We start from the raw sequence: 27,072 nt of genomic DNA, 5'->3' as shown, positions 1-27,072 counted from the left end.
TTCTTCTGCTAGTGGTAGCAGGGGACTGCAGGAGTAGGACATACCTTGTGAATTCTGTTTTCTGACACTTCTCTTCCAGCTCCTCACCCCTATCCTGTTTCCAACTATCTCCTTGAGGTTTCCAGGCCAACTCCTCCTACCCTGCAGTGGCCACAGCAGGGTCCCCTCTCCCCCTCTGCCTCCCTCCCTCTTTGGGATTAAAATCCTTTTTTTTTTTTTTTTTTTTTTTTTTTTTTTTTGAGACGGAGTCTTGCTCTGTCGCCCAGGCTGGAGTTCAGTGGCCGGATCTCAGCTCACTGCAAGCTCCGCCTCCCGGGTTTACGCCATTCTCCTGCCTCAGCCTCCCAAGTAGCTGGGACTACAGGCGCTCGCCACCTCGCCCAGCTAGGTTTTTGTATTTCTTAGTAGAGACGGGGTTTCACCGTGTTAACCAGGATGGTCTCGATCTCCTGACCTCATGATCTGCCTGTCTCGGCCTCCCAAAGTGCTGGGATTAAAATCCTGTTATGAAAATAATTTTTTTTTAAGTTTTAAGAAAGGAGTAAAATTGGGAGAGAAGCACTGCTTGGATTAGCTGTACTTCCTTTAAGTAGTATTTAGGAAGCTACAAGTTAGGTCGAGGCAGCTCGAGGCAGACATTGGAATTCAATTAAAGCCAACGAGTGGGGCCTGTGACCCCCATTTTCAAGGTAATTGCTTCTCCAGCTCTGAGTGAATGCAGCCATCACCCTGTCATTAAGCAGGCAGCCGTCTAATCGCTGCGCCTGACAGAGCCTCACAAGGCAGGAATTACGGACAACCGAGGCGTGCTCGCGCTGGGGAGCCGTGCTTGACTGCACTCCAGCGAAGGAGGCCGCTAATCTAGTCAGGGCGTTCTTTATCTCCTCCTCGAGGAGAGCAGAGAGCGAGCCTGCAGCTGAGCTGCCTCTGGGAAGCGAGGTGAAGAAGGATAACAGGGGATGCAGAGCCACCGGCTGAGCAAAAGGGCAGGCGTCCTGGCCCCAGCAGGAAAGGGCAGGAGAAAGAGGGTCCCAGGAGGCTCTTGGCAGCTTCCAGTGGCTACCCCCACTGCACTGTTGGATTTGCTGCTCCGGAAGGAGACCCTGGTCTTGGACTTAGAGGAGGGCTTTGGGCAAGTCGCTTTGTTCCTCCAAGCCTCAGTTTTTCCATCTGCCCTACTTGTTTAGTGGCTTTCTTGCTCGTGGAGTTGAAAGATTCTGAGGTCGTGGCTCAGCTCAACTCAAAGAGAGTATCAGATGCCTCTGGCATGGGCTGGGAGGTATCCAGTGGCATATTTATCATGAGGATTAGAGTATTCCTGGGGTCTTCCTTCCTGGTGAGAAAGGGCAGGATCCAAGGTCAGGATGGTGTGTGTGAAAAGGGGAAGGAAAAACAGATACAGGGAACTGGGTTCTCGAGCCAAGCCTACCCACTCCCTGCTGGACCACAGGGAACTCAGGTGTCCACTGAGGGAAGAGAGGAAGAAGACTGTCTGTCTTCTAGCTGGGGCCAGGCGAGACTTGGTTACAGTAGCCCTGTTTCTTTTACATGCTTCTTGGATAAAATTAACAGGAGGGGCTTTAGAAGGACAAGATTCCTGAGCACGAGGAGGGAAATTTGACCCTTGGTCAGCAACTTGCAGAAGGCAACATCTGTCTTTCCCAGGCAGATTTAAGACCCTGTGAGCTGATGTATCACCCATTTCTGGAACCTTCTTTTTAAAACTGCTGTATCATGGCTCAAGGTCTTGGGACTGGAAAGTGGAGGAGGTCTCATCTGCTTACGCACTGACAATTTGGTCTTCATTCCCTTGGAAATTAATAGTAGGGGAGATGTCACAGAGCATTGACTTGATTTTTTTTTTTTTAGGTGGGAGGGAGGGGAGGAAGAGAGAGGTTGTAGCTTGTCACAGAATACACAGGATATTTTGAAGCCATACCTAAGGTTCTTGCATTCACTCCAAGATGTGGATGAGCTGCATTCAATTGACTGAATTTTGTATGAGAGAAAGGATGGCCAAGAGAATGTGCCTTAGGATCCGTCTTTCAGCCAGGCAGCTGTGGTGGAGGGGGGGTAACGCCGAATTTGAGTCTGGGCTCTGGTTGCTGCTGGCTTCATGAAGCTGTTCAGCCTCTCGAGCCTGTTCGCCATCTCTGAAGTGGGGATCACAAGGGTTGTTGTGAGCACTAAAAGCTGTTACCAACCCCAGAAGCTCAATGCGCACGGAGCTCTGGTGCCCACTGAGTGATGTGAAAGAGAAGGAGCAGTTGGGGGCCTGGAGCTGTTCTCGCTGTCCTTGGAGAGCAGAAGGGTTCATTTTATGCAGTCAGGACTCCGTCTTTGCCTCCTCTGGTGGGAGCCCTTGGTGTGTCTTGGCTCTGGAAATGCTTAGACAGCCTCACTAACTAAGTTCAACCCAAATTGTGAACCTGAGAAACGCAGCATTAAGTTACCTAGCGAAGGCCTAAGGCGTGATGTGCATAATCCAGTTACACATACTCTGCAAGCAAGATCTTCCCTTCAGCCTCTCCTGGAAGTGACCGCACCTTCTGAGCCAGGCCACAGGCGCTTATCACTTTTGTGGAGTACATGTTCGTTGTCCTGTTTACGCTCTGGCAGGAAATGTTCAAGGAGGGAAAAGTGAATGCCCATGCATGGGCTTGGTTCCAGGCTCCTAGCCCCTCTTTGGGGTTAGGGGTGCAAGAGGGAATTATTGACTTCCTTTCATATTGTGGATGGAGAAGTTCCCATATTGGAAGGAATGGTATAAGCTGGAGACAGGCATTCTCTGATGGTGGAATTGATTCCATTTCTCTGCCATGGGGAAAGCTACCCAGTTGCAAACAGTATCAGCCTCCCACTCAGACATCACTGTGTTTGAGCACATTGTGCTCTGAAGCCAACAGACGTGTTGCAGGGGATAGGAATACAGCCTGAGGACAGCTGTGCCCGCCTGCCTGCGGAGGTGCTGAGCTGTGATAGGGACAGGGGTCAGGTGGGGCGTTGCCCGCTGGCCCCCAGACCTGTCAGGGAAAAATCTTCGTTTCACTTTCTGTTGTACCCAAGATTGTTGTTAGCAGACCCTCCATCTGACAAGCCCTGGCATCTGCTCTCGCACTGAGGAAGGAGCCTTGGAGTTTGGCTCTCCTGCCCCTGCTTCCCAGAGTCTGCTGGGCCGGTCCTCGCTGTGCCTTCAAACCACCCCAAGGAGACCTCGAGGGAGTTTCTGGCTCTTTGCAGCAGGTTGCTCTTGCACTCGGAAATGAGGAACGCTTCAGTTTGCATGGAAGATTCCTTTTCTCTTTTGCAAAGAGGACGCTCTTACCTGACAACACTAAGGCAGAAAACCAGCCTCTCAGCCTCGGAAGCTTAACAGCTTTGAAAGCCACTGCCTGCCAAACAGCCGCTGCTGCCTCTGTTCCAAGTTTCTGACGTTGGTTCTCTGGTTCATGTTTTGGGCAAGCAGGACACCTCATGACCCCATTGATGCTTCCTGTCCCAACTAACTGTTCTGGCTGCATCTAACTGGCCTTGGAGGGAAGGCGTGGAGCTGAGAGGCGGTTGGCACCTGTGGACACCATTTCTCAGCCTCTTCATACACCTTTTCCAAAATTTTCACTAATTTACTTAGAAGGCATGTACTAAGCAAATATGCTAGGCACTGTTAGAGGTGCTAGGATGGAGAAGACACAGTTTCTGTTTCTGGAACTCACAGGTTGCCAAGCAGTGCACAAAGGCAAAAGAAACAGTTTTCACCTGGGGTCTGTCCATTTGCTAAGACTGAGCACCTACTCCGTTTTTACCTGTAGTTACACATGTGATCCTTGCACAACACAGAGAGGTCGGCTGACTTGTCCAAGGACTCATAGCTGATAAAGGATAGAGCTGGAAGTCCGCCTTATTCTGCCTCGCTCCATTGTCTGAGCCGTTAGAGCTTGTAGAACAGAGAAATCCATTCTAACCTGAGGTGGGAGGGCATCCAGAGGAGACAGCCTTTGAACTGGGCAAAGCTGAGCCTAGAGGGTTGGGTAGGAGAAGAGACCTTTCCTGGTAAGATAAGAGTCAGGGTGCGTGGAGCTATTCAACTCCATCTTTCCTTGGGTACAAATGTTCAATGCACATTTTCTCTAGAAACAGACTTGTTCGTGAAAGGAGTTAGCTGTGTCTACAGGCAGCAAAGCTACTTCTTTGAAGCCTTCCTTCCCCTCCTCTTCCTTGTCTCTTCCTCGAGGGATCTTATTGGCTCTGCACTATAAAATGCGGCTTAAATACCTCAGCCCTTGCTTTCTGGGATTTTACTAAATAGTTACCACCAGCAGAATTAACAGGCCTACTAACAATTGGTCTAAACAAAGGGGCCGGCCGGGCACGGTGGCTCAAGCCTGTAATCCCAGCACTTTGGGAGGCCGAGGCGGGCGGATCACAAGGTCAGGAGATCGAGACCACAGTGAAACCCCGTCTCTACTAAAAATACAAAAAATTAGCCGGGCGCGGTGGCGGGCGCCTGTAGTCCCAGCTACTCAGGAGGCTGAGGCAGGAGAATGGCGGGAACCCGGGAGGCGGAGCTTGCAGTGAGCCGAGATCGCGCCACTGCACTCCAGCCTGGGCAACAGCGTGAGACTCCGTCTCCAAAAAAAAAAAAAAAAAAACAAAGGGGCCCTACTGGAGACTCACTTTAAAACCAGGTATCCAGATAAAGTTGTATTGTCCAACCACACCAGGGAATAATAGGTAGCCATTAAAAAGGTCAAGAAAATTTCTTCAAAACATTCCTCAATTAAAATCAAGCTGTATAGCGGTATGGTTCACAAGAGTTCATTTCTGTAAAAATACATTTGAAATGTGTAGATTTTCATAAATAAAAACCTAGGCAGATTTAATAGTAGAATCTTCCAAGGGTAGGACTGAAGGGTAATTAAAAAAACTTTTTAATGTCTACTTGTTTTTAGTATTTTCTTAAAATGAGCATGTATTAGTTTTGTAATGAGATATAAAAAATTACATTTTCTTAAAAAAGAAAAAGTGGAGGAGCTCAGAGCAAGCTCCCATCCTAGAGGAGCTGGAGTTTCTTAGCTGGGGGGGGGTTGGATCTCCGCATTGGACTCTGTGATGCTGGCTCCAGCGGCCCCATAGCTTTGTGTCAGCCATAGTGTCTCAGTGCAGATGTGGGGTCGGACCACCCTGGGACAGTGCACGTGAACTGCCTAGCAGCAGACGTCACAGAAGTGCTCTGACAGCTTTGAGCGACGGCTGCAGTGCCCGCCTTTCACCCAGAACTGACAAAGGGAGCCCTCTGGGGCCAGGAGAGCCATGGCTACTGTGGCTGCCATTAACTTTGGGATGAGGCCAGGTGGCAGTTTGCAGCTTAGCTGGGGGAGAGTGGGGCCCTTTATCCATCACCTGAAATACTTACTGCCTCCTCCTGCCGGAGCCATGGGCCTTCGCTGTGTTCTGTTATCTGTTCACAGTTGCCAGAAAACCATCTCATATGGACAGGCGAGCTCCCTTAGTAAGGCGTGAGATCTGGAAGCTTCTCAGATCTATTCTGTATGGCACTCTCCGCCAACCCCTCTTGCTTTGGGGATCTTGTTAGGAACGAACATTCTTAGGGTGAGGGGTGGTGGTTGACAGATTTACTAGTGGTGGGATTTGGCCAATTACTAGCTACCTACTCTAGCCCCCTAAGCATCTATTAAATGGGCACAACCCCTCCCTTGCCAGGTGGTTGGAAGGTGCCCAGGCATTCATTCAGGCATCCAGTAAGTGTTAGTTTTCTTCTCTTGCACAAGTTGAGAAGAAAGATGTGTGCATAGGTGAATACCAGCATACCTAACTTCCCTTGCAGTAGTGGAGAAGAAGTTGGGTGTGGCAAAGGGAGAGGAAAGAGAAGCCCCTGAGGCTAGTGTTGAGTAGGGAAGCTGGGCCTCTGGAGCCAGGGCAGCCGAGTCCTTGACTGGGGAGGAGACAGAGAGAATTGCATTGTTGTTGTTGGTAATACTGACTTGCTACATGGCAAGTTTTTAGAAGGGTTCAGGAATCCATTTTAAACTCATTGTAAATATTAGCTGCTGCCATGAGGCTTAGTAGCTGTGTGCCGTGAGCTGCTGCAAACATTATCTTACAATAATCCTCTGGGGTCTGCTGCTTTCCCCTTTTACAGATGAGGAAATTTGAGGTCCAAGACTTGAGGTAACCTGCCCCAGGCCACACAGCTAGGAAGTGCCAGACCTGGGATTCCAATCCTGGTCTGTCTAGTTCCAAAGCCTCCACTCTTCCAGTTACCCCGTTCTCCACTGATGTCCGATGACGTTAGCTCTCATTCCACTGGCCTCCAGCTCATCTGGCCCTGGGGCCTTTGCTGTGATGACCTGTCCTGCCCCTGCTCTGTAAGGCAGGCTTGGAGTTCCTAAGAAATAAGGAGACTTCCCCAGAGTCCAGCCTCAGGGTGGGAGCTGCCGGCAGCTAATGCTGAAGGCATGTATGCATGAGCAAACACTGCCAGGGCTGCGAGCTTAAAAATGGATCCCTCTCTACTCAGAGGGAACCCCGTGACTCTGTGGTTTTTTGATGCATGCATTATTTATCTCAGGCTTGGAAACAAACATTGAGAAATTCTTCCTGAAACTGGGGTACAACGGGTTGGGGGGTGCTTGAAGACCTAAATCTTTACATTGCAGTCTATTAACAGACTCCCTTCAGCGAGACATTCATGTGGACTGAGCTGGGGGCAAAGGTTTTGGGGGTGCTTCCCCCTACCACCCACCCAATGAAGGAGCAAGAGGAATGGGAAGAGCCACTCCCTCCCTCCCTCCCTCCTGAGGTGGCCACGCCTCCCCTGCCCTCCCCAGCTCAGCTGTACTCACCACCGACTTCATTGCAGCAGCAGCAGCTCCAGGCGCAGCACCTCTCCCATGCCACACATGGCCCCCCGGTCCAGTTGCCACCCCACCCGTCAGGTCTCCAGCCTCCAGGAATACCCCCAGTGACAGGGAGCAGCTCCGGGCTGCTGGCATTGGGCGCCCTGGGCAGCCAGGCCCATCTGACGGTGAAGGATGAGAAGAACCACCATGAACTCGATCACAGAGGTGCGGCTGGGCTGGGGCAGAGGGTGGGGTGGGGCAAGGCTGGGCATGGGCACTCATAGGCCTCACAGTGAGTGGACCCAGCAAGTGCTGTCACCCTAGGACCAAGAGTTACCAAGGATTTGGAGCCATCTGTTGAATACTTGGTGCATGGAAGCCAGCGCCATCCGCATCCCATGCACCTTTTCCTAATCCTTGGTGTAGGAACTCCCTGTCCTGAAAACCCTGTCTGTTCATCTGGAGCTCCCTCCCATCTTCCTACAACACCTATGCCTGGCCTTCAGGGCCCAGCCCCAGTCCACCCCTTCAGGATGCCTTCCTGGTCAGACTAGGGGCCTTTTTCAAGTTCTCATAAGAGTTTAAGAGTTGGGAAGCCAAGGCTAAGTCCTTGTTACTGTCCTCTTACATTCTACCCCTGGAAAATGTCTTGTGCTTACCATGATCATTAGTTCCCTAGCACAGGGCCAAGTTCTTGGGTGTTTTCCTTACATCTACATCTCACCAATGCAGAAACCTGGGAAAGGTGCACAGTCAGTGCTCAGGTAAAGGTTTGTTAGCTGGCTGCCTGTACGTGGGGGTAGTGCACACCCCAGCAAGAGATCACATTGACTTGGAGTCAGAACTTGTTCCCTGACCCTCTGTGAGCCCTTACCATGAGGACCCAGGAAGCTGCACCGAGCGTGGTCTCAAGAGTGGTTCATTGGATCAGAAAAGAGAAACGCCTGGCTCCCTGGGAGGCTCTTTTCAAAAACTGGTGCCAAATGCACTCTGCCCTTAGATACGGTGTTTACCAGGGCACGTAGCCAACACCTTCTGAGCACTAGGGACCTGGAATGTCACCATCCTGCCTTGGCCCAGGCCACAGGGTGGTAGCCGGTCCCGAGAACTGAGGCTACATTTTTTTGTCTTACAGTGGGATGGTCCTTTTGGCAGAGGAAGAGGGGCCTCTCCACAGCAGACAGGAGAACTGGGGAGCTAGTGCTTAGCTGGGAAAATTATCAGAGGCTTCAGCTTTTAGGGGCATCCTGACAAAGAATAAGAGAATGGTGTTAATTTCAAAAACAAAATTAAAGAAACCACTCCTAAATTCCTTTTTATTTTTACAATAAAGTTCTTAACTCCCAGGTCCTGCTGGTATTTTGTATGGCATGATCCTTCCCAAGCTTGTGGTCTTAAGACCCCTAGTCTGCTAAAGAGTAAACTTGGTGCCCTTTGGCATGACAGGGAGAACTGGGTCAAAGGCCTCCCTTCCCCACCCTGGGGACTGGAGGGGTGGGGGCAGCACTGGAATTTGGGTGGCGAATTTCCAAACCGAGAAACGCCACCTAATGGCCCTGCCTTGGCTGATCCACGGAGACAGCGATCCAGGCCTTCTGCCCATTTTAAAACCAGTGCACTAGCAAATCACAAAGCCAGCTGGACTTAGACTGACCTTTTTCCTTTCTTTTTTGTGTTTTTGTCTCGGGGTGCCTGACCTTCGTCCTGTCCTGGCCTGCCTTCCCCAAAGAGAGAGAATCCAGTGCGGTAAGTGTTGGCACTCTGGAAGCCGGAGGGGTGTTTGGGTGCTGGGAGGAGGTGGGACTTGGGGCTCCCAGAATCGTGGGCCTGAGACCAGTCAGTTGGTGTCCAAAGCTGGCTTCCGGGTTCCCGGTTCTGCTCTGTGGGTTGAAACGGGGGGTTTTGTTGTTTGTTTACTCTTGCCGAGCTAGGAGACCTGGCTTCAGTGCTGGTGTCTTAGTCCAGAGCCAGTGGTGGTAGTGGCAGGGTGAGGGGTAGTTACTGTAATAAAATGGGAGCTGCTGTCGTCACCTGTTGAGAGTGACCTTCAGTTGTGGAAGCCCTTCATCTCCCCAGGCTTTAGGTCTGCCATTTGTCAAATGAAGAGCTTGGGCTAAATGAGCTCTAACTCCCTTTCATATGAGAGGTGATACTCTGAGAGGTCAGCTGACTAGCCCTGGGTCTTCCATTGCAAGGGGCTTTGTAGAGTCTCTGGGCTAAACCCAGGTCTAAGGACCGAGGTGTCCCATGTTGAGGGCCAAGGTTCTTACCCACCCCCCAGCTAGGATGCCTCTGTATCATCTTGCATCCACCTCATTCCCTTCAAACGCCTGCAGTTTCTCCCTGCTCTGGGCTTTCACTCGATTTAAGAAAGTGCTAGCAGGCGAGCATTAAGGCCAGGCCGCCTGCGTGTCTGCCAGCTCTGAGATTTGTTGTAAATCTTTCTGATCACACTGAGGCTCCGAGGTTCTGTTTCAAGTGAATAAGCCTTCTGAATAAGCGCAGTGGAGTCTGGATAAAAAAAATCCTCCAGCGATTAGCAAAGCTATTTTATTCCTCATCGCCGTCCTTGTATCTGGGGCCATCTAATCTGTTAGGATGGCTTTGGTTATTACCTCGTGTTAAGTAGGACTTGGAAGGTCAGGCAGTTAACTAACCATCTAGACAGCAGCTTCCTTGGGCAACTCTCTCCAGTCCAACCCTCCTTCCCTTCCTGGCCCTCCCCCAACCCAGGCTGACTTTTTAAACCTCCCATTGGCAGTGAGGCTGGCGTTGCCTCTTGCCCTGCCTACATGCTCAGGAATCCAGGACCACATTTGGGCTGAGGAATGGCTAGGTACCTAAAAGAGGAGTCACTGAAGCTGAAAATCCATGTTCACTGCCTCCGTACTGATCCTCTAACAGTGGCATTTTTGGAGAGGCAGTTTGCCTAGATAGAAGGAGGACTGGATTGGACATTTTAAGACTGAGGTCTGGTCCCAGCTTTATGAGACCCTGCGTAGTTCCCTTGGCCTCTCAGAGCCTCAGTTTCCTTATCTATACCATGGGAATAATTCCTGCTTGGCCAACCTCTCAGCTTTGTTTAGGAAGACCCATGGTAACTTGACTGAGGATCCAGATTACCTGGCTATCAGGGACCCACTGCAGTGGAACTGGTGGGGGAGTGGGAAGGCCAGCACTCTCTAAAGAGCGTGAGTCTTTACCTCATCCTCATCCCTATTGGCTTCTGGCTTTGTGCCCCATCTGTGAAAGTTTTCTGCTAAAAGACTCTCTCTGGGAACCCCCAAGAGCTGGGCTCTTTACCGTGCTCACTGAGGTTCAGGCATGGCACACATGGGCCACAGGAAACTCCAATGGGAATGAATCAAGATGCTGGGCAGAGGCAGCAGTGGGTAGCTCAGGGCTGAGGCTGTGCGCATGGCATGTGGTGTGGTGACGGTGTCAGGGGCGGTGTAGACTGAAATAATCAGGCTTTGGAAACCAGGTTGTCAACAGATGAGGCCTACGGCAGGAAGGACAAGGCTGTGTCAGAGTGGGAGGGGGGATGGGGGACGGGCTGGAAGCTGTCCCAGAGGGGTTAGTCTGGAGTCCAATTAGAGGTAGCTTCATTCATATTTCCTTGCCTAGCCGAAGCAATAAAAAATACTTAGTTTTTTGGCCGCCTGCCAGCCAGAGGCGGGCTGGATCGATGCCGCTAAATGCCTGACATGACTCTCCGGTAGCGGCGAGGGTTTTCAGCCTGACTGCATGAGAAGAAAGAGCTCGCTGTTCTCCTGAGCCGAGCACCGGGTTGCAAGGAGAAACACGAGCAGCCGCACGCCCCCTCCCCTGCCCGCCCGCCTGCAAGGGGCAGCCAGTGCGAGGGGCTGGAAGCATTTCTGCTTAGCACAGGGTGGCCGCCACCGTCAGAGGAAATGAAATGAAATGACGGTGATTTTTCTGCCGGCGATTGCAGCAGCTAATTGAATTGCGGCTGTGCGCGCATCGCCGCCGCTCCTGCACGGCTGTGGGGAAGGTTGAGCTGCAGTTCCATTATAACCTCCATTTTTTCTTCAAGGCTTGATAACTCTGCCATTTTAATTTGCTTCAGGCAGAAACTTGGCAGGGAAGGGCTGCCCAGAAACCGGCTTAGGAAAGGAAATTAAGTTCTGAGGCTGGTTGCCGCACTATTCCCACCGAATACTGCCCAGCTCTGTTCCCTCCAAGTGGCCCTTACCCCTGAGCCACCCTTGGCCTCTGAGAAAGTGGAGAAGTAAAGCCTCATTCCACTTGCCCTCTGATGCTCTTCTCTTCTGAACAGATGTCCCTCTGTGTCTCCATGTGACCTCCTGTGTTGCATGGGGACTGGGACTGGGGATGGCCTGTCCTTTTCTTCCAGCTCCATCATAGCTGGACCATAGCTGCTTTGGAGGGCCAGGATTGTGTCTCGTTCATTCTGCCACTCCTGGCCTGCAGCACCAGACCTGACCCAGGGCAGCTGCTTGAAAATTGGTGGGTGGGTGAAGGTAAAGTTTGGGCTCTTAGGAAGGAGTAAACTTCACCAATATTGTAGAGGGGCGTTGGTCCTGATGTTATTCTCTGGACACAGAGGTTTGCTGGCAGGTGCCCTTGCCAGTAGCACTTCCCTCCCTGCTCCCCAGCTCGGTGGTAACAGCCACATGGTGATTTCTGACCACTATCAACCCCCAGGACTGCTCCATCATCTTCCCTCTTCCCAGGCCTCCCATCCCAAAGGCTTCTCATCCTCATTTGCTTTATAGTTGAGGGAGAACTCACGAAAATTTGGGGTTCCCTTTGTGCCACCTTCTGCTAGGGGAGCTTGGGCACATTCGCCAACCTCTCAGGGTCTCCACTTGGTAATGGCTACAGAGGCGGTGACTGTCCCTGCCCTTGTGCCTTTTCCTGTCTCTGTCAGAGGGGAAGGCTTCATGACGTGGCATTTTTGTTTTTTCACAACCCTGGTGTTTCTCCAGAGTGCTGACAGCCTTGCCATGGAGGCGGGGGTGTTCACACCGAATGCTCGGCTGCTCATCTCCACTGGGAAGTTGGTGGCTGCCTGACACCCTCCTTCCCTGTCAATCTCCCCATTCCTATTGGGCTCAGCAAATGAAGTATTGCTCATGGCCCCCGCCTGTCAGCTCAGATCCATCTTACAAGACTCAGTGCAAATTCCACTTACCCATCCTTTGAGCAAATGAGTGCGGCAGGCTCGAGATGGGTGGTGAACGAGACCCAGGTGACCCTCGCCCTCACGGAGTGTAGTCTCACAGGCCAGAAGGCAGACGGCTCACTGCGGGGTTAATTATTTAATAGCAGTGCGGAGCTGCAAAAGAGAATTGGGGGTGCTCCCAGGGCATCTCCCCGGGAACGCAGTCTGGGGAGTGGGGAAGGCTTCCCTGGCAAGGCTCTGATGGAGCCACGATCTGCAGGGCAGAGAGGAGCTCAGCTTCTCTTCCCTCCTCTGACCTCCCTGTCACCTGCACTTAGCAGTGTGTGGATGTGCGAGTTGTTACACACAGCAGAAAGTTTTAACCCCAAACCCTCTTCTTCCTTCCAGAATAACTCTGTGTCACCCTCGGAAAGCCTCCGGGCCAGTGAAAAGCACCGGGGCTCTGCGGACTACAGCATGGAAGCCAAGAAGCGGAAGGCGGAGGAGAAGGACAGCTTGAGCCGATACGTACGTCCGAGGGGCCGTGGCGCCACTGGGCTTTCTGTTGGGGAGGGCAGGGGGTGTCTGCAGGGCCCAAGCTATGGCCAGGGTCCTCTTATGGCTGGCAGGGAGTCAGAGCAGCACAGGTGGCAATAGGCGGCCCCATTGAGGAGGGCAGGGTGGGGACAGGGCTGGGGTGAAGTTCACACACTGTGAGTATGTGAGCCACTCCAGGGCAAAGGTGGACGGGGAGGTCGTCCTGGCCTTCATGGGGTCTCTTCCCACAGATGGGCCAACAAACCCATGCTGCTGTCACGGTGCTGCCAGAATCCCACTTGGCTCTAAGGAGCTGCTCCCGATGCCCCACAAAATGTGGACCCTACAGTCCTCTCAGTCAGCCCCAGGCACGCACTCACTTGGCCACCCAGTCATGTCTTTCATTAGCCTTTTAATGGGAGGCCCCCGGCACATGAGACCCTAGTGGAAGCATGGCTGTTGTGTTTCCCCTGTGCCAGGCTGTGCAGGGCTGAGAGCTGGGACAGAGGGAAGGGGAGGATATGATCAGGGCCTCTGCAGTCTTGCACCCAGCCCTCTTCAGCTACATGGCTGCTGTGTGGCTTCGGGCACATTGCACACCCAAAGGGCACTCAGCTGTGTTTCTGGGAGAGAAGGCAAGTCACTATCCCACACGGAGCGGGGGGAATGACCAGGTGAGAGCAGCACACTGACTGTGAAGGATGGTGAATGTAAAACCAGCTGGGAAGAAGGTTCTGGCTTCAGAGAGAAGCAGAAGGGCAGGCTGTGGGGGCAGGGGCTTAGAACTGTTATGATGGGGTGGGTGTCAGTGTGGCTGCCCAGTGGGCACAGGAGTGGAGTAACCTAGGGGCTGGGGTAGGGGACAGCCTCACAGGGGGACCATGTTGAGCTGGAGTGGAGCCTGTGGAAGGGCAGGGCTGGAGTAGAAAGCATGGACTTTGGAGTTTGGCCTGGCGTCAGGTCCTGGCCAGTAGAAGGATAGGGTGGTTTGGGCCCGGTCAGGGGTGGGGAAAGTGTGGCCTCTTACCATTTGGCTTCTCTCTTGGTTGCAGGACAGTGATGGGGACAAGAGTGATGATCTGGTGGTGGATGTTTCCAATGAGGTATGGGCAGGCCCGGTTGAAGGGGGCTGTTAGTTGGGGATGGTTTGGGATTGTTCCTCCCCAGGGTGGGATCTGTTCTGTCTGTTCTAATATTGCTGGCAGCCTGAGCAGGGAGACAAGGCCTCCAGTCTTGAGGTCTCAGGGGGCCAAGAGGAGCAGGGCAGGGCTTTGCTGCATGGTGTCCAGGCATTTATGGGCCCGGAGGGCCTCCTGCAATGCGTCTCCAGAGAGAGACCCCCAAAGATCCCAGATAGGGGCCATCTTCTATTCCCGTGAGTGATCCTCCATCCCCCCCAGGGGCTCAGCCTCAGGGGCCTGAGGAGGAGGAGCTGGAGAGCATCCACACTCGGCCAAACCCAGGCAGGCTGATTGAAGTCCTGAACTTGTGTTTGACATTGGGCAGATCACCCTTCCACCCTCCCCAGGCCTCAGTCGGACCAGATGGTTAAGAGTTAGTTTCCCCTCACTGTGGGACCCCCAGTCTTTGAGCCAAGCTCTTCTTCCCACACCCATGCCCTTTCCCTTCTCACTCCCAGAGCAGGGAAGCCTCAAGGCTGGCTGTTGCTTTCAGTGCATCTCTGCATCGCTTGTGTTTTCAGGACCCCGCAACGCCCCGGGTCAGCCCGGCACACTCCCCTCCTGAAAATGGGCTGGATAAGGCCCGTAGCCTGAAAAAGGATGCCCCCACCAGCCCCGCCTCGGTGGCCTCTTCCAGTAGCACACCTTCCTCCAAGACCAAAGACCTTGGTCATGTATGTGGGGTCTGGGTGGAAGGGAGTGGAAAGGGAGCAGCAGGGACCAGAGCTGGGATGGTGCCAATTGGCGGGCAGAGGGGTGGAGTGGAAGAAGCTGGATGGGTGATTGGCCCAGGTTTACCTCCTGTGCCTGCTGGGCCTGTGCTAATGAGTTAACATTTTCTGAGCCTTGGTTGCTACATCTGTAAAATGGGAGTGATCACCCCAGTCCCTGCCAAACAAGGTTGGGTAAGGATTGAGAGGCTGTTCGGCAGAAGCTTCCTACGGGGCTGGCTCTGGGCTTCATGTTGGGACTGGCACCAGTTGTGCCCGGCTCCTAGGAGAATGGAAGCCTCATGGCCTCCCTTGTTGTGCATCTCCCCTCTTCAGAACGACAAATCCTCTACCCCTGGGCTCAAGTCCAACACACCAACCCCAAGGAACGACGCCCCGACTCCAGGCACCAGCACGACCCCAGGGCTCAGGTCGATGCCGGGTAAACCTCTGGGCATGGACCCGATAGGTATAATGGGTAGGCACCATGGGCTGGGTTGATCTGATTGGGGGGAGGGGGTCTGCCCCTGGCCAGGGCAGGGGTCACACACACCCATGGGATAGAGCACAGGCAGTGTCTCCCAGGGCCTGCCCTTGGGGACTTCATGGTCAGATTTGAGGAGGAGGTAACACCAAGGCTTCTGGGGCCCCTGCTGGGCCAGACATATGAAAACAGCATCAGACAGGTCAGGGCTCCCAAGATCTGTTCCCACCCCTGTCATTAGTCCAGTGAGGCTCTATTTGGGCCTCTTTGGGGCCTCCATATCCTGCTCTGTAAAAACAGGTGGGTGCATCTGCCAAGCTCTAAGTTTCTTTGGCTCTGAAGGCAGGGATCCCAGTTGGGTGGGTTCAGTCTGAGGGGACTGCCTGGAGCAGGCAGCTTGAGAATGCAGGGAGGGTTATTGCTGGGTGAGGCGGCCGTGGCCATGTCCCAATCCCCCTAAGGCCCACCTCCCTGATGCTCACCCCCTCGCAGCCTCGGCTCTGCGCACGCCCATCTCCATCACCAGCTCCTATGCAGCGCCCTTCGCCATGATGAGCCACCACGAGATGAACGGCTCCCTCACCAGTCCTGGCGCCTACGCCAGCCTGCACAACATCCCACCCCAGATGAGTGCCGCCGCCGCCGCTGCAGCCGCTGCCTACGGCCGATCGCCAATGGTGAGCTTTGGAGCTGTACGTAGACCTTTTGGCTCCTTTCTTGGGGACTGGGCGCAGTGTGGGGAGCTGGTGGGGGTTGGAGGGGTGCTCTCCACATGCCAAAGGGGGCCTGGGGGCCCCTCAGGGTCTCGAGGCCAGGCAGCTGACCCTGTGGGGAGAACGTGTATCGGAAACAATTGAGACTTAGCTGGAAGGGCACACGCTTTGGGGCCAGCAGACCTGGGTTCCATCCCCCACTGGCCTACGAACTGCCCTGTGACCTCACGCAAGGCAGCCTCCCTTTCAGTCTGCGAAACGGGGCTGCCCTGCCTTTCCCAGCTCTGGGGGGTGGGAATCCCAGGCGCGTCAGGTGATGTTCATGGTGCGGGGGTCTCGTAGATGGGACTGGTCGTTACAAGACTTTCTATTGTGGTGAATGAATAATAAGAGTTAGGGGCCTGGCATGGTGGCTCAGTAATCCCAGTACTTTGGGAGGCCAAGGCGGGTGGATCACCTGAGTCAGGAGATCGAGACCAGCCTGGCCAGCCAACATGGTGAAAGCCTGTCTCTACTAAAAATACAAAAATTAGCTGGGTGTGGTGGCAGGCGCTATTCGGGAGGTAGAGGCAGAAGAATCCCTTGAACCCGGGAGGCGGAGGTTGCAGTGAGCCAAGATTGCGCCACTGTACTCCAGCTTGGGCAACAGAGCAAGACTCCATCTCAAAAAATAAAAAGAAAAAGAAGAGTTAGGGTTGGCGGAGAGAGGGGCCCTTTTTCAGGAGATAGTTTTCCTTTTTACCTCCTGGACCTTGGGTGGCCTTCTCTCCACTGGCAGGCCCACTAGGACCACAGGAGAGGAAAGAAGTAGGGCAGGGCCAGCTCTGCCTTGCAGAACAGGGAGGATGCTGGTTCAGAGTGGGGTCTACACACTGTCACCCCCTCCCTGCCACGGGCCTTCCTGGGCCTGTGTCTCCTTTGAATCAATGGGCTCTGCTCTGCTCAGCTTGTCTCTTGGGTTATAAAGTGGCAGAGCCATGCAGGTAGGACCCCGGGTGGGTGGTGGAGGAGGCAGGGGTGGGGGTGTGTGGCAACACGGCTGATGGAGGGCTGTCTTGCCTTGCTTTACAGGTTGGTTTTGACCCTCACCCCCCCATGCGGGCCACAGGCCTCCCCTCAAGCCTGGCCTCCATTCCTGGAGGAAAACCGTAAGCTTTGGCTATACTTACTGCATGCTTTGTAGGGTGGGGAGGAGAGAGCACTCTACCCCTCCTTCCAACAACACACGTCATCCCCTGACGAAGAATTTGCCCTGGTGCATGTCCCTTTGGAAAGGTATCTGTCCCTCTGGAGGCACCGAGGCCTAGTTGCAACCCCAGAAAACTATAGCCAAGCCATGCTTCTCAGCACCCACAGAAGCTCCCTCCAACAGAGGAGCCATGGGGTTAGCTAAGTACATGGCCACCGGGCTGGGAGACAAGGAACACTCCTCACCGAGTCACCTGGAGCTGTGGTGGGCCTTGCCGACTCCTTTGGGCTCTACCTGCTGGGAAGGCCCCAGTGCCGCTGGTCGCAGGCCCTTCCCTGTCAGCAGTGCTTTCCTCCCCTGGAGGGCACACTCTCCCCGGCCCTTCACTTCCTCGGGTTGCTAGGAAACTAAAAGATTGAGCCTATAGATAATGCGGAGACACTGCCTGACACAGTCCTCTAATTGTCCACGAGAATCTAGATGCTGATTGAGAGGGCGCCCACCAGAGCCGGAAACAGCAGGCAGGCCAGGCTGGCTCCCACCGACTCTGACACGGACTTTCCCATTTGCTATTGAGGGGCAAGCAGATCCCTTCCCTAATACCGCCGGCTCCTAAAGCAAGAGGTGGCATTTCAGCCATGCCCTTTCCAGGGCTGGCTTGTTGGGGGAATGAATGGATTGTGGGAAAGGGCATTCCAGGACATCTGTGGGTTTCTGGTCTGATTTGGAGCAAGGATATATAACCGAGTGTAAAAATCAAAGCTGGTCTGTTAAGCACTCTCCACCCTGGTGGAGCCCTCCCAGTACATGGGGTTACTGGGTTCGAAAGGTTTCAGAGCAGAGGGGCCTGGAGGCAGGGCAGCCAGTCGGGGGCGGTGCAGGTGACCTGGGCCAGGCCTGTGGGAACTCTGAGGGGCCGGGGTGGATGGCAGCAGTGACGGTTCTCACCTTTTCAGAGCGTACTCATTCCATGTGAGCGCTGATGGGCAGATGCAGCCCGTGCCCTTCCCCCACGACGCCCTGGCAGGCCCCGGCATCCCGAGGCACGCCCGGCAGATTAACACACTCAGCCACGGGGAGGTGGTGTGTGCCGTGACCATCAGCAACCCCACGAGGCACGTCTACACAGGTGGCAAGGGCTGCGTGAAGATCTGGGACATCAGCCAGCCAGGCAGCAAGAGCCCCATCTCCCAGCTGGACTGCCTGGTGAGAATCCCAGGGCCACCGCGCCTCCTCCAGCTGGTGTAGGAGGATGGGGTAGCCTGGGCCACGGGGGAGAGCCCCAGGGCCCGGCTTAGCATCGTATTGGCTGAGCAACTTTAGGCAAGCTGACTAACCTCTCTGAGCCCCAGTTGTGCCTTCTGTGTGTGGGGCTGATACTGACCTCCTGGTATTCATGAAAGATCAAAGGCTTGTGAATTTGAGGAATGGGGACAGCCAGGCAGCTGCTGGGTATAGGGGAGGCTGTAAGCAGGGCTGGTGAGGGTGCTCAGTATTGCTGGACAAGACTCTCCTGGTGCCCACGAGGGGAAGTAGGCAGCACTCAGCCCTGCCCCTTCTCCCTCCAGAACAGGGACAATTACATCCGCTCCTGCAAGCTGCTTCCTGACGGGCGCACGCTCATCGTGGGCGGCGAGGCCAGCACGCTCACCATCTGGGACCTGGCCTCGCCCACGCCCCGCATCAAGGCCGAGCTGACGTCCTCGGCTCCCGCCTGTTATGCCCTGGCCATCAGCCCTGATGCCAAAGTCTGCTTCTCCTGCTGCAGCGACGGGAACATAGCTGTCTGGGACCTGCACAACCAGACCCTGGTCAGGTGAGCCGTCAGGAGGGAGCATTAGTGCCTCGTCCTGGGGACGTTTTTACCCACCCTGCCTGGTCTTGTTTGCTGTGACCTTGGCCTTGTCTGAGGTGCCGTGGGGTGGCCATAATCGTTGGGATGAGGGATGCACAGGTGAAAAGACAGCTCTGCCTGCCTTATTCGAGGGACAGAGGAGGGAGGGCCATTGGGCCCAGGAGCTTGGAGAGGGCTCTGGGAAGAAAGTGGAGCTAGAGCATGTCTGGGAAAGTGGAGGTCAGATTAGTGGAGCAAGCAGAGAGGCTGGGAGAGAGGCCCAGAGACCAGACTGGGGAGACCTGACTGGGAAGCCACATCATGTGGTGTCTAGACAAGCCTTAGGACAAAACTGCTGGGTTTGAATCCTGCCTCCACTATGACCTAGTGCAAGTTGCTGAACCCCTGCGGCTCAGTTTCTTCCTGTGTAAAACAGTGACAATGGAGCATCTGCCTCTGACAGTGCTACAGTGCAAAAGCAGACGGGGTGCCTGGCCCAGCTGACTCTTATACATGGGCTGTGTGTGTTATTCAACGTGTTCATGGATGGCCTCAGCCCCATAGTTCATGCAGGGTGAAGAGATAGATTAAGAGGGTAAATTGAGGGCGCATGGAGTGCGGGCTAAGGAGCTGTGTCTTAAAGGCAGTGAGGCCCTGCATTCTCTTTATCAGTCATCTCACACATGGCTTCCCTAGGGCCTTCCTGAGCCTCCAGCTCCACCTTCTCCAGAGGCCCACCCTGGAGGGATTCAGTCTCAGAAGCCTGGTGTGAGGTCCCCTTTTCACCCCCCATTTCCCACGGGACTTGTCCCGGGGCAAACCCTTCTGTGGAACTGGAAAGAGGCCAGAGCTAGCTTTGCTGCAAGCTCACTAAGGGACCATGTGCATAGTGCGCTCTTCTGGGCCTCAGTTTCCTCTTCTGCTCAGACTGCCCCTGGGATGGCTGCCACTTGGCAGTCTGTGGTTCCCGGGGCTCATCCTCCTCCCTGCTTGACTTTCATAGGCAGTTCCAGGGCCACACGGACGGGGCCAGCTGCATAGACATCTCCCACGATGGCACCAAACTGTGGACAGGGGGCCTGGACAACACGGTGCGCTCCTGGGACCTGCGGGAGGGCCGGCAGCTACAGCAGCATGACTTCACTTCCCAGGTGTGCGGCCCAAGACTCCTCCCTTCCCAAAGAGCAGTGTGTTCCCTCCCTCCAGGGCCCCAGTGGCTGGGTCAGGGACAAAGGGATCCTCACAGAGTGACCATTGCCAAGAGACTCGGGACCAACCTGAGCCATCTGGGAAGGCTTCTGGGAGGAAGCAGCAATGAAACAGACAGAGATGACCTTGGGGTTGGATACTTTTGGCCCAACTGTAGAAATTTGATTTCTTTCTCTGCTGCTATTGAGCACTTTGTCCTTGGCGTCCTCATTCACAAGATGGAAATAATAGTAGCACCCTCCTAGGTCTGATGTGGGCACTGAAATGATCCCTCTAAAAACCGTAGCCATAAACCCGATTCACAGAAAGCATTCGGGAAATGCCAGGGATTATTAATTCTTATTTGCATTCCCCACTTTAATATTTTAATCTTAAATGTTTAATATTTTAGTAGGCCTTTTTTTTTAAACTCAGTTTTTTCTTAAGGAAAGACGAAAGTCACAGAGACAGAGTAACTTTGAATGCAAAATGTCTGTGCTTTCTCACCTATAAAATGGGATGGAAAATGACCTCCCATACTCCTGGGTTATTGGGTGGGTAGGGAGGGACCCTGAGCCTCAGAGGACCTGAGCAGCACCTTTGGGAGCCGCCCTCCTCTTGAGGGCAAAGAATGCTGAGCTCAGTCCGTCTCCCCTCCCACTGCCTGCAGATCTTCTCGCTGGGCTACTGCCCCACTGGGGAGTGGCTGGCCGTGGGCATGGAGAGCAGCAACGTGGAGGTGCTGCACCACACCAAGCCTGACAAGTACCAGCTGCACCTGCACGAGAGCTGCGTGCTCTCCCTCAAGTTCGCCTACTGCGGTGAGCCTGGGATGGGCCCAGGCCTGATGGAGTAGGGTGGGGAGCCCAGGGCAGCCTGACCCAACAGGACAGAAGAGGGGCCTAAAGCTTATAGAATGAGCCAGGCCCCGGAACCAGGCCTCCTAACCCCTGGGCTGGTGCCCCTTCAGCACCCTTTAGTGATCTTGTTCCCCATCCTTGTTTCTCGGATGCAGATGTCACCGTGAGTTATTGAACTCTCAGGACACTAGGCCAGAGCCAGTTCTTGCAGGCTTGGGGCAAAGGAACAGGACAGTAGCAGTGCAGGTAGTTCCTCTTGGTGGTTACAACCAGTGGCTTTGACATCTGATAGCCTTGGATGGGAATGTCTGCTCCTCCACTGACAAGCTGTGCAGTCTTGGACATCTCACCCTCTCTGAACTCTAGTGGATTTTCCTCTGTGGTCCGGAATAGCATGGTGTTCATGGCTTTCAGGGAGCAACAGAGCTTTAACACATGTAGAGCCCTGGCCGAGTGCCTGCTTGGAGGAAGGGCGCCCACTGACTGCTGTCTTCAGCCAGGTCTCCAGTCTCCCAGGGCTTGGATATTTTCGGTATTTCCCGCCACCTTCCAGTAGTAGAATTTAGAAAGGCCAGTCAACCTTAGTGGCTTTAACAAGAGTCTTTCGGGGCAGTGTTATCACTGCAATTAACTTCAAATCCTACCTTTTCCCACCCTAGCCCCGCCCAGCCCTCCCCCTGGATTTCAAAGAAAGGCCTTCTCCAGGTATCCACGTGTCATTTGCAAAATGCCTCTCGAAATTGAAGAGTCATACTAGTTAGCAGTTCTCACTGCTTTTCTATGGCAGCTGGTCATGTCTGGGGCTGGTCTTGCTTTAGAGGGCAGCGAGCTACAACCTGATCATGCCTTTGCATCCCACCTGCAGGCAAGTGGTTCGTGAGCACTGGGAAAGATAACCTTCTCAACGCCTGGAGGACGCCTTATGGAGCCAGCATATTCCAGGTACTGCCCACCATCTGAGCCCTCCTCTGGGTTCCTCCCAGAGTTGAAACTTGGCGGTGGTGATGGGAGTGAGGATAGCAGGAGGAAGAACAGGAGGAGCCTGGAGCCAGGATCAGACCTGCCCTGGTCCCCTCCCCACCCCTACCTGATGGGGGAGCAAGATGGGTTCTCCCAAGGACCTGGGGACTCCAGCAAGACATAAGATCTGCTACTAATGGCTTCTGACCCCCGAGGGCAAGGGCGTTTAAGCAGGGGCGCTTGTCGGATTTGGAGAGCGAGGAGTAGCATAAATGTTTCTGCTCTGGGCTGGATGCTGAGCACCTGCAGGAGGTGCGCTGGGCAGCTTCCCTCCTGGAGTGAGTGTGTGTTTCCACCTCCATTCAGCACCAGCAGGGACATGGACAGGAAAGAGAGGAGGAAAGGAAGAGGCTTTTTATAATCTACCAGGATCTGGGGCCTGCCATACTGCACTTTGGCACACACACGTATGCACACACACACGTGCACTCTTTCCCACACATGATCAAACTCACACTCATTTACTCATGCACACTCAGTCTCCCACACACACTTTCTTCCTCTCTCTCTCTCTCTCTCTCTCTCGTGCGCGCGCACACACACACATTTGTGTTCTCTCTCACTCCCTCAGCCAACATACCACTTTCTGGACCCAGACTGAAATGTCTGGTGTCTAGCATGTCAAACCTCATTGTTAGGGTCTTTAGTTACAGCACATGCTTCAAACATCAGGTGCCAATCCTTTTCCTAACTCATCAGGCTGTGGGCCTGAGCTGCTGACGCCAGCTCCTAGCTCGGAAATGCTTCTTCCTATTTGTAAACTCAGAGAAGCTCGTGCTAAAGCGTCCTGTTGTGATCATTATGACTTACTGTAAAGATCACATGGGAGACTGTTGCTGAGCTTTTCATTGTGGAAAAGCAGGTGGGAGGGGAGCTCTACCTGAAAATGCTTCATGGGTGGTTTAAAGCCTCCCCACCTCCTCTTCACTGCACTGTGCTCCAGGTTGGAGCATCAGAGAGGGGCAGAGGAGGGCGATTGTTTCCAAGAGAACCGAGATGGTGTTGAGCACTGGAAAATGAATTCCTGTCTTTTTTCTCCCCGCACCCCACGCCTTCCTGCTGCTTCTCCTCGTCTTCCTCCTCCAGTCTAAAGAATCCTCGTCTGTCTTGAGTTGTGACATTTCGGCGGATGACAAATACATTGTAACAGGCTCTGGTGACAAGAAGGCCACAGTTTATGAGGTCATCTACTAAACAAGAACTCCAGCAGGGCTGTCAAACTCTGGGAGAAACCGACTCGGCTCTGACAGGGAGACCCCCAGGCGAGGGGCCCTGAGGATGGCGGAGGATGGGCCACAGGCAGCTGCGCGTTCGGGGCTGCGCTCCGGCCGGCTGAGAGGGCGCGTGCCCCATCACGATCTGGACTTCTGGGCCTAGATTGATGTGTCTCACAGACTCGGATGGGTTCTGCTCCTCCTCCTCCCCCTGAACAATGCTGGCAGTTGCTACAAATAGATTTATTGGAGGCTTATGGCTCCGGTTCCCCACAGACCCGCTCATGAGTCTCTTTGTTCTTCCCCTTTCTTTTGCCCTGTGCCCCACCTTGGGTCGGGGATGCTGGAGTGGACCACATTGTTGTGCTGGGGGAGGGGGTCTCTTTTTGCCGATTGTGCAGTGCACAAGTTTTGTGAAAAATGTAAATAACAGACTCTCCTATTGCGGACTGACCAGTGGGAGAGGCCCCCTTCCCACCGGAAACTCTGACCGTGTGTTTCGCCTGCTGTATTTGTAATCCACTCGTGGTGGTGGCTTTTTTTTTTTTTTTTTTTTAAATAAACGGATGTTCTCACCTGGGAAGAGGAGACAGGGAGAGGAACCAATTGAAGAATAAGGAGAAAAGTCTTAGATTGTGGAAAAGGCAACCAGGTTGGCCGCAAGGTACCTGCTGGAATGCCTGTCCGTCCACACGGGTCTGGGCATCTGGACTGAGCACCAGCCGGCCAGACTGAGGGATGGAAGGCACTGAGATGGGGGCCTGTTCGGGCAGACGCCTGCAGAAACAGAGCTTTCTGTGGTCTCTTGCACTCTGGCTGCCTCTTGCCCTCTCTGTGTCTCTCTTTCTTGGTCTTTCCCTCTCTCCTCCTCAGCCTGGTCTTTCTCTTTGGTGCACACTTAGTTATTGTTATGAGCAATGGAAGTTCAAAGGAACTCCCTCTCCAGCTCTTCTGAATCTTGGGACACAGCCTAAAAAGGACAAAAAGTTAGAAGACAGCATAGCAACTCAGCTCAGGGAGCTACCAGAGAAAAATAGCAACTGATGTGGGTGCTTTTTTTTTTTTTTTTTAATTTGAATAAAAAGAATTAGAAGTGATGTCCTTTTATAAAATGCCTTCTCCCCCTTCCTGCCTACAGCCTCTTCCTCTCCCCTTAGAGGGGGGAAAGTGTTTAAACCTACAGGGTTGTGAGTCTGAAAGGAGGATCTCCCTCACCTCCGCCCTGGGCAGGGCAGTGGGGGTTGGGGGCTGGGAGAGGGGGACACAGATCTGGCACACTGTGGATATTTCTTGCAGATTGCAGTCTCTCGTGGCCCAAACAGGTTAGGTAGACTATCGCCTCTGGCAGGTGCCACCTTTCGGTACCATGTTCTGAGGTGTTAGGATTTGGGTTGTTTTTTTGTTTCTTTTCCTTTTGGTCTTTTTTTCTTATTCTTCTTTTAAAGAAAAGCTAAAGGCCGCTGTGAGTCCTGGTGGCGGGCTCTCCATGGATGTAGCATATCGAAGATAATTTTTATACCGCATTTTTATGGATTATTTTGTAATGCGTGATTCCGTCTGCTGAGGAGGAGGGAGGGGCTCCAGGGAACGCCACCCACCTTCAGTGAGGTTGCTCCCCAGCTGAGCGCACCGGGCATGGGATGTGGAGGCTGGCGCCACACCCTGTGCCTCTCCAAGGCTGGGCGCGTGGGGCATCCGGAGTCTCTCTGGGCCTCAGATGTCCGTCTGCCACCTCTTGCTAAGGCTCTAGCCAGAAGGGAGGGTGAGGGTAGAAGAAAGTTATTCCTGAAGAAAAAAAGAATGAAAAGTCATTGTACTGAACTGTTTTTATATTTTTAAAAGTTACTATTTAAAGGTTGGTTTGATTGTTGCGTCTTAATTGTCTCAACCCCCAGTTTGTCAGTCCCCCCCGCAGGAAAACAGCCAGGCCAGTGTCGCTCTCACATTCTGGAGCCTGGGCCATTTCCCGTCCATGTGAGCTCTTCTTATCTCACAGCATTCCCACGCGCTGCTCCCCCCGCCCCCCAGTACCCAACAGCGCAGCGGGGGTTTCACAATCCCACACTGCGTCACCTCCCATCCAAGCGCCAGGGAGGGTGTGGGGTAGGAGCTAAGACTTCCTCTGGACAGATGGACAGGGCAGAGTTCACTGAGGGGAAGGAAGACCACAGGTTAACACCAAAGTATTGTACAGCTGTCAATGCAAAACTTTTTTGGAAAAAAATTAAATGTAATGAACTTGAAGCGAAACTGCAAAGTGTCTTTGAGCATCTGGACCCTGGAAACCTGCACCATTTTATTTTAAACTTAACATGTTTAGGTGGGACAAGGAGATCTTCCATCTCTAGTTCACAAAGGCGTGTTTTTGGATGATTCAGAAGGAAGCATTTGCAGAAGGGGCAGACCCAGAAATGCAGGTCATTGTCCCCAGGGAGGGAGTTGGGGGCTGGGAGGGAAGAGGAGAATGCTGGTGCCCATTCCCGGGGCGGTACCCAGGCGCTTGGATTTCGTGCACCCATTAGCGAAAGCGCTCAGGGCACTGGAGATGAACATGATTTCCAACTCCTTATTTTGTCGAAGTCATTCTCAATCAGCACAATTGCCTGCTGTCATTTCATACAAGAAAGGGAATCTAACATTAAAAAAAAAGAGGAATGACAATCTCAGCATACAGCCCCGTCTTTATGACTAGAAAGGACAGCTGGCCTCTCTCCACACAGAGGGGTCATTTAGCTGGAGAGGGAGGTCCTCTCAGGCTTATGGAGGAGACAAAGCCAGCAGGTAGAAGGGACCGGACTGAGGCTGCAGTGGGTTACAGCTCTGCCTCAACTGGTTGCAGGGGCGTGAGGAAAACGGTGCACCTTGGACTGTACCTTTCTCGTGTGTCCATCTCTAGGCAATGCAAGAGGGCTGGGAGGCTGGGAGCAGGCTCTGGCCAGAATAAGACTGTGTGTTTGTCAAGAGCATGAGGTTACCCATGGGTGCCAAGATCAGGGTGGAATTGGGGCTTGCAGGCCCAGGTTTGGGAGAAGAGGAAAGTGTCCTTCAGGGAATACTCGCCCTCCAGGCTTGTCCTACTAGAAAGCAAGACCAGTGTTACTCTTTGAGGAGAGACTGAACCTCTGCAAGGCTGTTCACTGAGATTTCCTGGGCACAGTCAAGGATGGAGAGATGACCAAGATTCAGTCCCTGCCATAGAAGCTCACTGTTCGAGATGGGGGAGACAGTACAGCCCCTTCCTTCATTTGACCTGTGTTCCCACTGCTGCTGTCCTTAATGCCAGCACACTGCGCCTCCCCTGCACTGAACCTCTCACTGCACATGCTTCCTCCTGCTGCCTCTCCCCACCCACCACCCCTCCATTGCTTTCCACCCAACCCTGGCTGGCGGCACAAACCACATCTGGGAGCTGGTTAGAAATCTAGAATGAGCTCCCTCAGTCCTACCGAAGCAGAATCAACATTTTAACACGCTGCCGCGATTCCTGTGCACATCAGTATTTGGGAAGCATTCCAGTCTAAGAGAAGGGGCCCACTCCATGGTAAAGCTATTTCCATACTTAATCCCCCCACGTTACCCCTTTTTACTTAACAGGGTGACAGGAGGCCTTGATGCCATTTTTCTAGCCTTTCTTTGTCACCCTCTAAGGGTTCCTTTCCTCTTATGCAGAAATCCAGGCTTGTAGCAACCATAGCATTGACAACATGGTCCCTGCACCTATTTGCTTGTCTCTTCCCACCTAGACTAACTTCCCTGGAGGGCAGTGCACAGGACCTCATCAGCCCAGGGCAGTGCTAGTGAATGATGAGCTTTCACCAGTTTGGGATTATCCTAATTCGCAGTGTCTGGTGTGATACCCAGGGCATCGGATGCTCGGTAACTGGAGCCCAGAGAAGGGAAATGATGTCTGGAGTGTTTTCAATTCTATTGTGCTGTTTTTGCTCAAAGCAATATATGTTTTTTTAAAAATGGAGGACCATAGTTGTCAGAGGCCAGGTTTAAGGGTTTTAGTTCCCATCAAATTATAAACAAATGGGCTGGGCGAGGTGGCTTGTTCCTGTAATCCCAGCACTTTGGGAGGCCGAGGCGGGCAGATCACCTGAGGTCAGGAGTTTGAGACCAGCCTGGCCAAC

The 27,072-nt window shown here is 53.5% G+C and overlaps 1 protein-coding gene across 16 annotated transcripts in view; it reads left to right on the top strand.

The window, feature by feature from the left end:
- TLE3 (TLE family member 3, transcriptional corepressor) overlaps positions 1–25,189 on the top strand; it is a 50,611-nt gene extending 25,422 nt beyond the window's left edge. For 2 of the 16 annotated variants that reach the window (XM_015142573.3, XM_015142569.3), the window contains exons 7-20: positions 6,884–7,085; positions 8,590–8,606; positions 12,418–12,537; positions 13,599–13,649; positions 14,249–14,401; positions 14,774–14,915; positions 15,414–15,613; positions 16,706–16,782; positions 17,780–18,029; positions 18,392–18,639; positions 19,661–19,808; positions 20,516–20,666; positions 21,571–21,647; positions 22,812–25,189. In XM_015142573.3, the coding sequence (XP_014998059.1) occupies positions 6,884–7,085; positions 8,590–8,606; positions 12,418–12,537; positions 13,599–13,649; positions 14,249–14,401; positions 14,774–14,915; positions 15,414–15,613; positions 16,706–16,782; positions 17,780–18,029; positions 18,392–18,639; positions 19,661–19,808; positions 20,516–20,666; positions 21,571–21,647; positions 22,812–22,919 (1,944 nt within the window). In that variant the 3' untranslated portion in view covers positions 22,920–25,189. Of the gene's footprint in view, positions 1–6,880; positions 7,086–8,589; positions 8,607–12,417; positions 12,538–13,598; positions 13,650–14,248; positions 14,402–14,773; positions 14,916–15,413; positions 15,614–16,705; positions 16,783–17,779; positions 18,030–18,391; positions 18,640–19,660; positions 19,809–20,515; positions 20,667–21,570; positions 21,648–22,811 lie in introns of all 16 variants that reach the window. The other 14 variants (XM_015142582.3, XM_015142577.3, XM_015142579.3 and 11 more) reach the window with 8 other exon arrangements.
- The last annotated feature ends 1,883 nt before the right edge of the window (positions 25,190–27,072 follow it).

This window comes from Macaca mulatta, chromosome 7 (genome assembly GCF_049350105.2).
Source record: "Macaca mulatta isolate MMU2019108-1 chromosome 7, T2T-MMU8v2.0, whole genome shotgun sequence".
Taxonomy (NCBI): Eukaryota; Metazoa; Chordata; class Mammalia; order Primates; family Cercopithecidae; genus Macaca; species Macaca mulatta.
The sequence above is the reverse complement of the archived record's forward strand: the minus strand, read 5'-3'. Positions and strand labels throughout refer to the sequence as shown.